The sequence below is a fragment of the Eriocheir sinensis genome, chromosome 34 (genome assembly GCF_024679095.1).
Source record: "Eriocheir sinensis breed Jianghai 21 chromosome 34, ASM2467909v1, whole genome shotgun sequence".
NCBI lineage: Eukaryota > Metazoa > Arthropoda > Malacostraca > Decapoda > Varunidae > Eriocheir > Eriocheir sinensis.
Window position 1 is genome coordinate 14,569,616 of NC_066542.1, and position 12,547 is coordinate 14,582,162.

General features: G+C 43.8%; 1 protein-coding gene across 10 annotated transcripts in view; it reads right to left on the bottom strand.

Annotated features, from left to right (window-relative positions):
• The window catches only part of LOC127007127 (uncharacterized), a 60,757-nt gene that overhangs the window by 24,911 nt on the left and 23,299 nt on the right, over nt 1-12,547 (bottom strand). For 6 of the 10 annotated variants that reach the window (XR_007760076.1, XM_050877768.1, XM_050877767.1 and 3 more), the window contains exon 2: nt 10,248-10,846. The exons of 3 other annotated variants lie outside the window; for them this stretch is intronic. Coding sequence is in view for 5 of the 7 variants with exons in the window: in XM_050877768.1 (XP_050733725.1) it covers nt 10,248-10,507 (260 nt within the window). In the remaining 2 variants the exon portion in view is untranslated. The remainder of the gene's footprint in view (nt 1-10,247; nt 10,847-12,547) is intronic. One more of the 10 variants, XM_050877769.1, reaches the window with a different exon arrangement.

A 12,547-nucleotide genomic window follows, 5' to 3' on the forward strand; every position in this document is an offset into this window, starting at 1 on the left:
TGGGAGAATGCGGCTCTTCAGGGCAAACCGAGTCATTCTGGAGTCTAGGCATCAATAAACGGATTTTGGCTCATGCGGTTATCAAAATTAACCTTGATGATACTATTTTTACTGCCTTCCCTGCCTTATCCATTATTATTATTATTCCCTCTATTCTCCTCGCCGCCCGTTGCCCCGCCCACACTCACCTCCCGGTATTTTTGGTCTCGTTGCATAAGGCTTAATCGGTGACCTCCTAGAAGCAAGAATACATGATTACAGTCGTGCTCCTGATGAAGGGCGAACCATATAATTTGCCTAAGTGGGAGCAGGGGCGGGGGGCTTAATATATAGCGAAATTACTACTCAACCATGCCAGTAGATTTGTTTCTTGGTAAGTCTAAATATACTTCAGATATTATTTATTCGAGTTAAGCTCCCTCTCCTCTTCTCCGTCTGTCTGCCCGCCTGTCTGTCTCTCCATGGCACACACATATGAAAAGAGTATAAGAAAAGGAACCGACGGGAGAGGAAGAGACGCCTGCTCAGGACACAGACACGTTCCCAGCAGAGATCGCCTAATCCAATATTAAGCACCTGCCACACACACACATGATCAATAGGAAGTAGAGTGGCTCGTGTGGACGCATACAACAACAACAACAACAACGCTTACTACTGCTACTATTACTGCTACTTGTGCTACTACTGCTTTTTACTACTACTGCTAACTCATCTACTATTCCTGTTATTCCTCCTCCATCTGCTACTAATTCTCGTATTCCTTCTCCTCCTCCTCCTACTGTGACTCCCATTAACAACAGTAACATCAGTGGTACTATGCTACAAATATTGCAAACTTTCCTGCCGCAGTCCTAGGCGCCACTGACTCCCTCGCCGCCGCCACCAGTGACCTAAGACCGTCTCGATAACCACTCCACAAGCCCACTCGCCCAGCACACATGTGATGGACAGCCCCTCCCCCCTCTCTTCCCCTTCCCACAGATATGATCACCCTAGAAGCAGCATAAGGGCCGCGGGCACCGATATCTGCGGAATGGAGCCAAGAAACCTCTTACCCGGCAAGAAGCACCAGACAGACCTCGCGGCCATCACTGAACCCACGGCAAAGTTAACACAATATGCGGACTTCCAATAGCACGAACAAGCAGGCAAGCAAGCAAGAGGGGGAAGGAAGCGCCAACTGAATATGAAGTAGGAAATAAAACCATGGACGCTTGCAGATAACGGAGAAGAAAGGCCAAGACATGCTGGCTACGTCGGTGCCTGGAATGTGAATGGTCCGACCGCACACACCAGACCAGAACGGAAGGCGAGACTGTGCCAAGGAGAGGAAGCAAGGGGAGTGGGATGGGAAGGGGGGAGGAGTAAAGAAGAGAGGAGAAGTGGAGAGTAGAGGAGAGATGAGGAAAGGAGAGGAGGAGGAGAGGGATGAGGAAGGGGATAAGAAAAAGAAGGAGGAGGAGAGAGATTACGTGAACTAGTAAAGAGTGGAGTATCGAAAATTGCTCAGCTTTTTTGTTAACTAGAACGATATAATGTCACGTAGAAACACTGTGATTTGAAAGGTCACATAAAGTATACGAGTCCATACCCTAAGTGCCTAACAACACACAGCGAACTCTTGACTTACGAAGCGAGAGGCGAACCCGAATGAGGTACTATATAGCCAGAGAAGAGGAAATGATGCTTGAGAGACGGTAAGTAGGAAAGTTACATTATCAAACGTGTAAAACGCGCGCGTAAGCACACACACACACACACACACACACACACACACACACACACAATATAACCAGAACCCCTTTCCTACAAAAAAAATACTAACGGGGACGAGCTCAGGGTTAAAAATAAAGATTAGAAAAATGAGACGCTAGAATATAAAAAAAAAACGGAAGAATGTGCAAAAAAAAAAAAAAGAATTGGGGAAAGGTAAAACAACGGATGAGTAAGGATAAATAGATAAGGACAGTGATAGGAGGGATAATATGAACAAAGAGGAGAGATGAATAGAAGTAAGGCAAAGGAAAGATTTAAAAAGAGAAGAAATATTGGAGGAGGAGGAGATATTGAAGAATTCAGAGTGGAAGGGGCTGAGGAAAGGATGGAGAGGGAGAGAGGGAGGGAGGAAGGGGAGGAGAACGAGGGATGAATACAGAAAAGATGGGGTACAACATGGAATAAAAGATTGAGGATGGACGGAAAATAAAGAAAATGGATGTGTAAGGAAAATTAATAAAACAGAACAATGAAAAGTGGAAACAAGGGAGGGAGGGAGGAAGATAGCGAAAATAAACCGAGGAGAGTTAAAAATGGTGGGAGAGAAGATTACAGTGATGAAGCTGGACAAGGATTAAGGAAAGGATTATGAATAAGGAGGGAATGAAAAGGAAACGGAAATAAGAATCTAGTAAAGGAGGGAGAATGGGAAGGAGGAGGAGGAAATGGTGGAAAAATACAGAAGAATGGAAAGGAAAAAGAAAACAGAAGGGTGTAAGTCAAGGAAACTGCATAAAAAAGTCACAAGGCTCAAATAAAGAAAGACTGAAAAGAGAAAAAATGTAAAAAAAAAATATGGGAGTGTGAAAAAAATGGAGAAATGTAATGGGATGAAAAAAAGGGGACATATGTAGGAAGAAAGAAGTCAAAGAAAAGGAAATTATGAGCACAGGGAAGAGTGTAGGAGATGGGAAAGATTAGGGAATGGTAGGGGGAGAAGGACAAGAGAAAGGGGAAGGGGAGAGTGAACACGGGGAAGAGGGAAGGAGATGGAAAAGAATAGGGAATGGGAGGGGAGAAGGACAAGAGAAAGGGGAAGGGGAGAGGGAAGGAGATGGGAAAGGTTAGGGAATGGTAGGGGGAGAAGGACAAGAGAAAGGGGGAAGGGGAGAGTGAACACGGGGAAGAGGGAAGGAGATGGGAAAGGTTAGGGAATGGGAGGGGGAGAAGGACAAGAGAAAGGGGGAAGGGGAGAGTGAACACGGGGAAGAGGGAAGGAGATGGGAAAGATTAGGGAATGGGAGGGGAGAAGGACAAGAGAAAGGGGAAGGGGAGAGTGAACACGAGGAAGGGGGAAGAGGGAAGGAGATGGAAAAGAATAGGGAATGGGAGGGGAGAGGGACAAGAGAAAGGGGAAGGGGAGAGTGAACACGGAGAAGAGGGAAGGAGATGGAAAAGAATAGGGAATGGGAGGGGAGAAGGACAAAAGAAAGGGGGAAGGGGAGAGTGAACACGGGGAAGAGGGAAGGAGCTAGGAAAGAATAGGGGATGGGAGGGGAGAAGGACAAGAGAAAGGGGGAAGGGGAGAGTGAAGAACAGGGAATGGGAGGAGAGAGGGACAAGAGGAAAGGGAAGGGAGGGGAGAGGGATTTTTTTTTTTCCGTGTGAGAAAATTGTAAAAGTTGCCTCGTTATTAGCGGTCCACACACGGGGGGTCTAGGAGGGAGGGAGGGAGAGGGAGGGGGGAGAAAGGGAGGAGGAGAGGAGCGGCTCAGAGCACACACGGACACACTGACCCGGACACACACTGACCTGTCATGAATAAAAGAACGCGAGGGGGAAATGAAGGGCGAGGCAGACTCAAGTATTTTGGCTGACTGAAAACGTTTGGGAAAAGGAAAATGGCAAACGTAAACAAAACACACACACACACACACACACACACACACACACACACACACACACACACACACACACACACACACACACACACACACACACAGAATAAAGTTACACACCATTAATAGTAAAGAAAACATCAGAACTAACACACACACACTCTCTCTCTCTCTCTCTCTCTCTCTCTCTCTCTCTCTCTCTCTCTCTCTCTCTCTCTCTCTCTCTCGGAAAATAATGGGAATACTTAAGCAGTGGTAAGACCTGACTAACCACGTCTGGAAGCCCTCAACAGGCGACTAGCAATTGATTATCGTGTTCTACCTCCTTCCACTTCCTCCACGTCTTTATCCCTCTTCCATTTACTCACTATTTCTTCCCTTCCGCTTTTTTATACGCGGTAGTTGGTCGGCCTGTAGCTCTGCCTTCTTCCTCCTCCTCCTTCCTCTCCTCCTCCTCCTCTGCTTTACCCTAGCCAAGAACAGAAAAGTCACGGAATAAATCTCACTTTTTCACTCGTCTCCCTCCCTCTCTCCCTCCTTTAGATTCTGAGAGAGGAAGGGCTCGAGGAGAGAGGGCAAGAAGAGATGGTGTAGACTGGTGGTGTGGCGGGGAGAGGGGAGGATGGTGGGTGCTGGAGAGAGAAAGTGATTTAGGGCGAGTTTTGGAGGGCGGGGGTGAGGCAGAGGATTTATGAGAGGGGGGAGACGACGGGGAGGGTGGATGAAAAGTATATGGTTGGAGATGAAAAAGGGAGATCAGGAGAAGGGTGCTTGGGATTAAGGGTCTATGGTGGGGACGCGGGTGGAATGATTTGTAAGGGGAGAGAATTATGGGGAGTTTGGGTGAGGGAAAGTGGAAAGTAGGGGAGATGAGACGAGGAGAATATAGACGAGAAAAGGAGATTTGAAGAGGACTAATGTGTTGGGAAGGAATAAGAATGGGAGGAAGAGGAAAACGTGAATCGGCTCGGGAGGAAGGGACCACCAAGCACCTTATTTTAATACAGAGTCAGACCCTCACATAGACAGACAGCGACTTATAGCAAAAAGTCAACAAAGAAAGATCTCACTTTGTTATTCATATTTGTGCGCTCGCTAAATTCATATATGCACCCTCGATAATGAGACTTTCAATCTAACACAGTGAGCCCTTTACTTGTTTATGGTGGTGTTGAGGAGCGTGCTTTTAATGATCGAAAGACACTTGATGCTTATATAGCTCTCGACGAAGATAAGATTTAGTAGTTACTATATATATAAGGGCAATGGTCTTTCCAGTATAATAAAGCTAATTGAAAGAAAGCTTCACCAAAGGCCCTAATTATATAGAAGCGATTGGTTGATTACATTACCCTCGTATAGATCGTCGAAACACTTATTCTGATGAAGTCCATAAATATAAAAGCATCTTATAAAAGCAGACTTATTTTTATCACTTCTAAGAAATACGTCCTCCACAACGCCCGACAACTATCAATCCACAGATCAACAACTTTCTAAAGTGGAAGACAAATAACAGAAAGATTTGCTTGATTTTTGTTGCTGAATGTTTGTCTTTTTTAATCCCATGGTCCCTCTGGCTCTACTCTGGCGCGGTGAAATAAAATCTGTTCGAAAACTTTCCTGGTGTGGGGTTCAGGGACCTGCAGAGCCTCGGGGCCAAGACTCGCGCCTCTGCTGGCCTGAGGGGAAGGCTTGTTTCTCCTACCAACGCTTGCACTTTATCTCTTTCCTTTTAAGCTTATTCCCTCTTATTTATTTGAAACTGAACAACCTTTAAATTTTCTTTTTCCAATTGGCAGTTTTTTTCCGTAACTCGTCAGACTTCCGTATCGTTCCATCAGGATCCTTTTTAACGCTTCACCTTTGTTTTATCTAATTCACTCCATAGACGGGGAGCGCCACTTGAAACACCAACACGTTTCAGAGCGGACCTTTTACGTTGTGAGCGAAAGAGACTCGGATGGAAACCAGCCTGTCGCACTATTTTTAAGCTGAATCGATGTCCTTTCACCGTGCCGATGGTGATCACTGCAAAAATAGTTAACTGAACATGTTAACTTCCACTTCAGTTACTTATATGATTCAAAATACTCTTCCTGCCTCTGCTGCACTCACTTGCAATTCATGAGTTTTTTCCAGGCCAGCACAGGCGGTCGCTCCCTTCCAATCAATATCAATTTGTAGAACAGCCTTTAGAGAGGCAAGTTGTCAACAGACTTTTGGAGCCGGAGACAATGGACGCGAGGCTGAATTTTTCATACCCGCTGTGAGGAGAGGCTGTGGAGGTGAAGGGCGAGGAGAGGCGAGGCTTGAAGGTCACAAGGACAGGCAAGGACGAGAATAGGGAATGGAGGCTCAAGGGAAGACAGGGTTCGAGTGGACACCAGAGAATAGGTACAGTGGAAGACCAATGAGAGAAGACCAATGGATAAGAGGTAGATAGGGCATCATCAGCATTACCCTCAGTCATTACGAGTCCACTGTAGGACGAAAGTATTTCTCAATCTAATCTAATATTCATTCTAGACATGTGTTTTCCTTTATTTTATCTAACTGTTCCGTTCCCGACTATCATTTGCTGTCCTCCCAAATGATTGTTAAACATGACCTCCATTTCCTTCATATTAATCAGATTATTTGGGGATGGGAAAACGGAAAAAAAGAAAGACTGAGGTGGGGCCTTGGGGTAGGGAGGGGAAAACACATCTAGGTGGACCCATAGAAAAACAACAACAGCCGTGGATTAAAGGCAGCTCCGATGGAGAACTGAGGAGAAAAAATACAGAAGATGAGGAGAAAACTACATATGATGAGGGCTGTGAGTTGGGTGCAGATTTGAAATTGGGAATAACGAAAGTGGAGCAAGTGGAGTGATAGGAAGATAGGAAAGTATGTGATAATGGCAGAAGTGGACGTAGGACAGCGGAGCGAGGAGGAATGAATGGCTGCGAGGAAAAGAGCTCATTATGGTACAAAGAATGATTATCGTGTTCATCCATCGTCCTGACCTATATAGTGATACAGAATAATAATGTTCTGGGGGGGAATACACTGGGGTGTTCGCACTGCCAATCATGGCAGCCGTTGAGTAATGTAAACGCGGCTCGCTATGTCCGTAGAGATTTTCGTGTCGCTAAAAGTTCCGCTCGTAGCATGTCTTGTAGACATTTGAAATTTAGAGTAAGTCTGGTGAAAAATCTTGCTAATAAAACCTTCTGTTGATTAGTCTGCTGGCGCTAAATATGGCCCAAGGTTTCCAAGGACTTGTGTGTTGAACTAAATTGAAATATTTTGTAAAAACAAAACAAAACAAAAAAACAAAAAACAAACGCGTGAGCATAGAAAGTGGTTGGAAGCTTTCTGTAACAAACAAAATATTTTATTACTAAATACGAGCATTTGGAGGAAGAAAGACGGTGCTGCTGCTACTACTAATACACTATTACTACTACTACTATTACTACAACTATTACCACTACTATAAGTAATATTTGGTAAAATATAAATTCTCCGTTTAAAAACTTACTTAATACATCGTCTTATAAAAAAGAGGGAAAAGAATAAGGAGAGGAGGACTGAAGTATTAAAAATTAAGAGCAAGGAAACATAATTTGCGCGAGGCAAAAATAATTGTGCAAAGAAATGGAAATGAGGTCCTTCTCATTAGGAGCAGGAAGCTATTCTTTTTTATCATCACAAGAGGAGGAGGAGGAGAAGGTAGAGGAACAGAAAAGATGGTGGTAGAAGGATATCTAATTGAAGAAAAAAGGAAATAAAAACGAAGATAATTGAAGGGGAAAAATACAAAAGAGTAACGGAAAAAGGTGATGAAGAGACCACGAGGGAAATACAGTAATTAGGAAATAGTGGAGAAGAAAGAAAAGAAGAAGAAAACGAGGAGGAGGAAGAGGAGGAGGAGGAGGAGGAGGATGAGGAGGAGGAGGAGGAGGAGGAGGAATTCTACAGAAGAAAGCGAGGACTGGGCAAAGTGCCAAGGAAAAAATTTAACAAAGCAATTTACACTTGCTGTCTCCTTCCCTTAGAGGAAGTTAGTCTAGAAAGGGAAGAGGAATAGGCAAAATAAGAGGAGGAGGAGGAGGAGGAGGAGGAGGCGGAGGCGGAGGAGGAGGAGGAGGAGGAGATAATTAGAAGGAAATGGCGGCTATTTACACGTGTTCCTTAATTTTCTTTCCTTAACTGACTTTGCCTCTTCCCGTATTTCTCAGTTTCTTTCATGTTTCTCCCAATTACTCGTTCCTCGTTTTCCATAAGTATATAGAGTTTTCCTTAACACGTAAATATAGTCAGTCTAGTATATTATTGACAACCTGACTGATGATTTTATTTACTCTCCTGCGTTATTGATATCCTCACCCGACGAGAAGCAGGAAAATAAAGAAAACGTGTCGATACAGTCAGTAATACACCATAGAGTTATTGTGGTTTCCTACGGTGGTGTCGATGGTGCTGTTGGTGTTATACTGTAGAGTGGTGGTGTTGGTGGTTTTAAATCCTACACTTAAGTCACAATGCCACTAAAGTCTCGATACCATACCCAATGCTGTTTATATATATAGGCATCCTTTCAGTTGCTTAGTCGCTTTGTGAGAGGAGCCTCCATTTAACCCTACATACTTGATTTTGAAAAAAAAAATAAAAAAAATAAATGTTTTAAATAAAGTAATAACAAGAATGGGACTTCAAAAACTTTATCTTGACTATTAATAAGAAATGAAAGAAAACGTATTTTTTTGGTAAAAAAAATCAGGTTCTGAAAAATGTTACTAAAAAAAAAAAAAATGTTCAAAAAAAAAAAAAAAAAATAAAAAAAAAATTATCATCGATGGCTTCCAAACTGGTCCTGATCCCACGTGACAGGTGATCACTAAAAAGTACGTAAACAATATCCTAGGGACAACAACGTGACCACACTGTCAAGGCACAAGAAGCTCTATGAAGAGGTGAGGAGGTGGTCAGAGCACCGGAACCATACACAATGGCAATGACGTCATTCGCTTCGGTACCTCATACCCATGGTTAGCGTTCTAGGGTTAATTCACTACATTTTCCTACGGTAAGGGCGACAAAATCAAAACCAGATTAGATAAAAAAAGTCCTGCAAAACGCTACTTCCTCCCCCCCAATAAAGAATACCGAAGATGTGGTACAAAATTTACATCAAACTTTCTTCTTAAGGTGTTTTCGAATAATTCTGCCTCAAAAAAAAGTTTACCAAGGAAAGGCGGACATTTCTGGTTAGTACTGGAAGAGACAAAGGGTGCAACGTCAAATTCCTGAACGATTGACAGCTTGTAGCAACCACGACGCTAGTTTTTGTCATAGCACATCACCAAGTACAAGGTCTCTCTCTCTCTCTCTCTCTCTCTCTCTCTCTCTCTCTCTCTCTCTCTCTCTCTCTCTCTCTCTCTCTCTCTCTCTCTCTCTCTCTCTCTCTCTCTCTCTCTCTCTCTCTCTCTCTCTCTCTCTCTCTCTCTCTCTCTCTCTCTCTCTCTCTCTCTCGTATCTATCTACTTATCTAGCTGTGCCTATCCATCTGTCTCTATATTCATGTCTGTATCTATCGGTCTATCTATATCTATCTTGAATCACTTTCACTCCACCTCCACACAACACATTCCTCCACCTACTACTAAGCTAAAATATTTAAAGCGACGCCATGGAAATATTTTGTCCCGTGCTATAATATGCATACATGGATACTTGGGTCGTTTCCTTTGCTTGGCTTTTACTCCACGTCGTACAGCTTGACAAATTACGTAAATTCTATGATATTTCCTTGCTCTTGAAGCATCGATTCCCTGCTCCTGTTTTCCCGCGGCTAAAGGAAAGTAAACGTATGCCATCCGCACTAATATATCAGGGGGAGGAAGCAGAATTAAGAAACAGCATTAAGAAACTACAAATGTGAAAATATAAGCATACATTGTGAATACTAACCAGCACGATATCTGTGAGTTGGTGCTCTGTGGAACTGTTTTCTGCAAAAGAATATGAAAACGCGAAATTTAAAGATAAAAATTTATGTTGTCTATGGATAATGGGAGTCCACTTGACGTGCAGTGTAATTCGTCGTTTAGTGTGTTTGCTGAGTGAGCTAAAAAGCAACACTTTCAGCGCAATGGACATTTGAATAATTGACGTCCGGACCCAAGAGCTTGATAACTCTAATGAGAAAATGGTTTATGCAGTGTTTCGCAAACGGGTCTTTTTCTGCCGCTGGAATTTTTACCGCTTATCAATGCTGCATCTTTAATTCAGGCTTAGCGTATTTTAGCCGCGTCCTGCAGGTGTTCTCAGGTCGAGGTATCGTTGGGAAGGTGTCTTGAGGTGTGTGCAGGGGTTCACTGGTCGAGGTATTGTTGGTGGCGTTGTTTAGAGTTGTCTGCTGACGAGTGTAGTTCCGATAGGGGATTAGTCATTCACCATCTAACTTGATTAATATAACATGGGCATGGCCGCTGCTCCTAGTGCTGCTGGTACCACCATTACCTCCACCACAGCTACTATTGATACTACTATTACCACTACTATTACTACAATAAATAACCTTCCAGGCAACATTCAAACCCAATAACATCCCGGCTTGATGAAGGAGCGAACACTCACCTCCGCCTCCTCCCTGCATCGCCGCGGCTTCCCTTCATGGCCTGCTTCATTGCATTGCTAGTGGAGGAGAGCCCGCTGTCCCTTTGCGTCTTGCCCACACACCCTTCCTCGTCATGGATACTTTGAAGACTTCTGGAACGCCGTCGCCTTCCCTGTGTAGGCAATGAATCTGGGTGAGGTGTGCTGAGGTGGCGGCTTCCTCGCATGGGATTCACACTACCAATCGGCTCCCACGTCAGGCGAGGGCCATCCAGTCTCATGCCGACGCTCACTTAGGCCACCAAGATCCTCTCCAGTTTACAAAAGCCGACGGGGACAGTTTCCAGCGGTTCACGACATGTGTTAAGCCTCTCAGTGTCTGGTAAAATCCGTGAAGTGTCATTTAGAAGCCTTCAAGAGCCAGTTAGAGCCGTCCGGAGCAGCGGCTATGGTGGCTGTTGGAAGCGTGCCAGACAATAGCATAAGTCGACTCCCTGTGGTGTTGGAATGCGCTGATGACTGCTGGTGCTAGGCCTCGAGCTGCGCCCTCCGGCAAGGCTGAGGCTCACGGTGGCTTGACGGTGAATCTGGCTTTTATAAATTAATAATTTCCAGGAATCCTGTTGGGAAAGTTCAATTAAATTTTACTCAGACTTTTTAATTACCGCGCGCGCGATTTTTTGTGAGATATTTTTCTCTCCATTTCTTTTTTTTTTTTTTTGCTACATGATTTTTAATTCCACTCACGGAGTTTTGCCTCAACGCTTCACTCGCTTCGCAAAGTTGTTTAATCTCATTTTTTTTTCTTCTTCCTCCTTACTCTCAGGTCACAGCCTCACGGGACTATGATATTACCCCCCCCCCAAAAAAAAAAAAATATATATATATATATATATATATATATATATATATATATATATATATATATATATAAACACACACACACACACACACACACACACAAACACACACACACACACACACACACACACACACACACACACACACACCTGACAATGCTAGATGTAAAAGAATTGGAGTGCTCATATTAGCTAAAAGGAAAATCAATTTCTGGAAACAAAACGAAGCTCTCAAAACAAAACTAACTATCAGTACATCGAGTAACGCCACACCAATGCAATAAACAGAGCTTCTGGGTTACGCTTTAATGTCAGCCACCCAGCCCGACTAAACGGGGGGTGGGTGGGAGTGGGGGGGTGGGGGGATTTATGTTTAAAAGTTTCCCCCGAAAGACGACATAAATACTTCATATAAATCTTTCTTTCCCAGTAGCTACCAAGAGTCTACTCTCTCTCTCTCTCTCTCTCTCTCTCTCTCTCTCTCTCTCTCTCTCTCTCTCTCTCTCTCTCTCTCTCTCTCTCTCTCTCTCTCTCTCTCTCTCTCTCTCTCTCTCTCTCTAACCTAAAAATAATTATAAACTACTTTTGAAGCTTAATTTATTTGAATCGCTGAGAAGCTTTTGATGAAACATGAGGCGGATGGTCCCGTGGGCTTACTTTCCTCCTCGAAGAGAAGGACGAGGAGGAGGAGGAGGAGGAGGAGGATCCATTTGACTTTAAAATTTAATTTCCGAGTTTCTAGCAATTTAGTCATTTGGAATTAAATAAAACTGAAAAACTAGACTGAGCGCTAACCAATAACAACGTCGTAGATTTAAGAGATAAGAGCAAAGTAATTAAGATGTAAAAAAAAAAAAAAGGCTTAAAAAGATTCTCAAAAAATATATCATTGAGTGCATGTAAATAAAAAGGTCTTCCTATTGGTGCAGAAACGCTATTTTCTTACATAAAACAAAGCATCTCCTGTCCGCAGTCAGGCATTTCTTTCACTCAGAGAGATTGGTAATGTGTTTTCCTCTGACGCCGTGAGATGCATCCCTCCAGCGTGGTGACAATCGACCAGCAAGTGCCAGACCGTCAGAGGGGCGAGGCACCATCAAAACACGGCTGGACGGCCCGGGACAAGGGCTAACCATGTGTGGGACGTGCATGGCCTGTCCGGAGGCGAGCCAGCGTCATTTAATTGGGGTGCCCTCGAAAAGGGTCCCCCGGGTCTGGTCTAAATATTCCCAGAAGAAAGAGAGATGAAAAAACAAAGACAACTAAGTGATGCTGAGTATTGTGAGCCACTTGTCATATTCACACCGCACGTTCCGTACTTGCAACGCAACCGCACGCCTGAAAGTTATGCGTAAAAAGAAAGTTTCTGTTTAAGATGCAAGAAAAAAAGTCACGGAGTAGAGTGCGAAGCTGGGTAAAATCGTAAAAAACAAAGTTATAAAAAGGTACTAAAAATCCTTA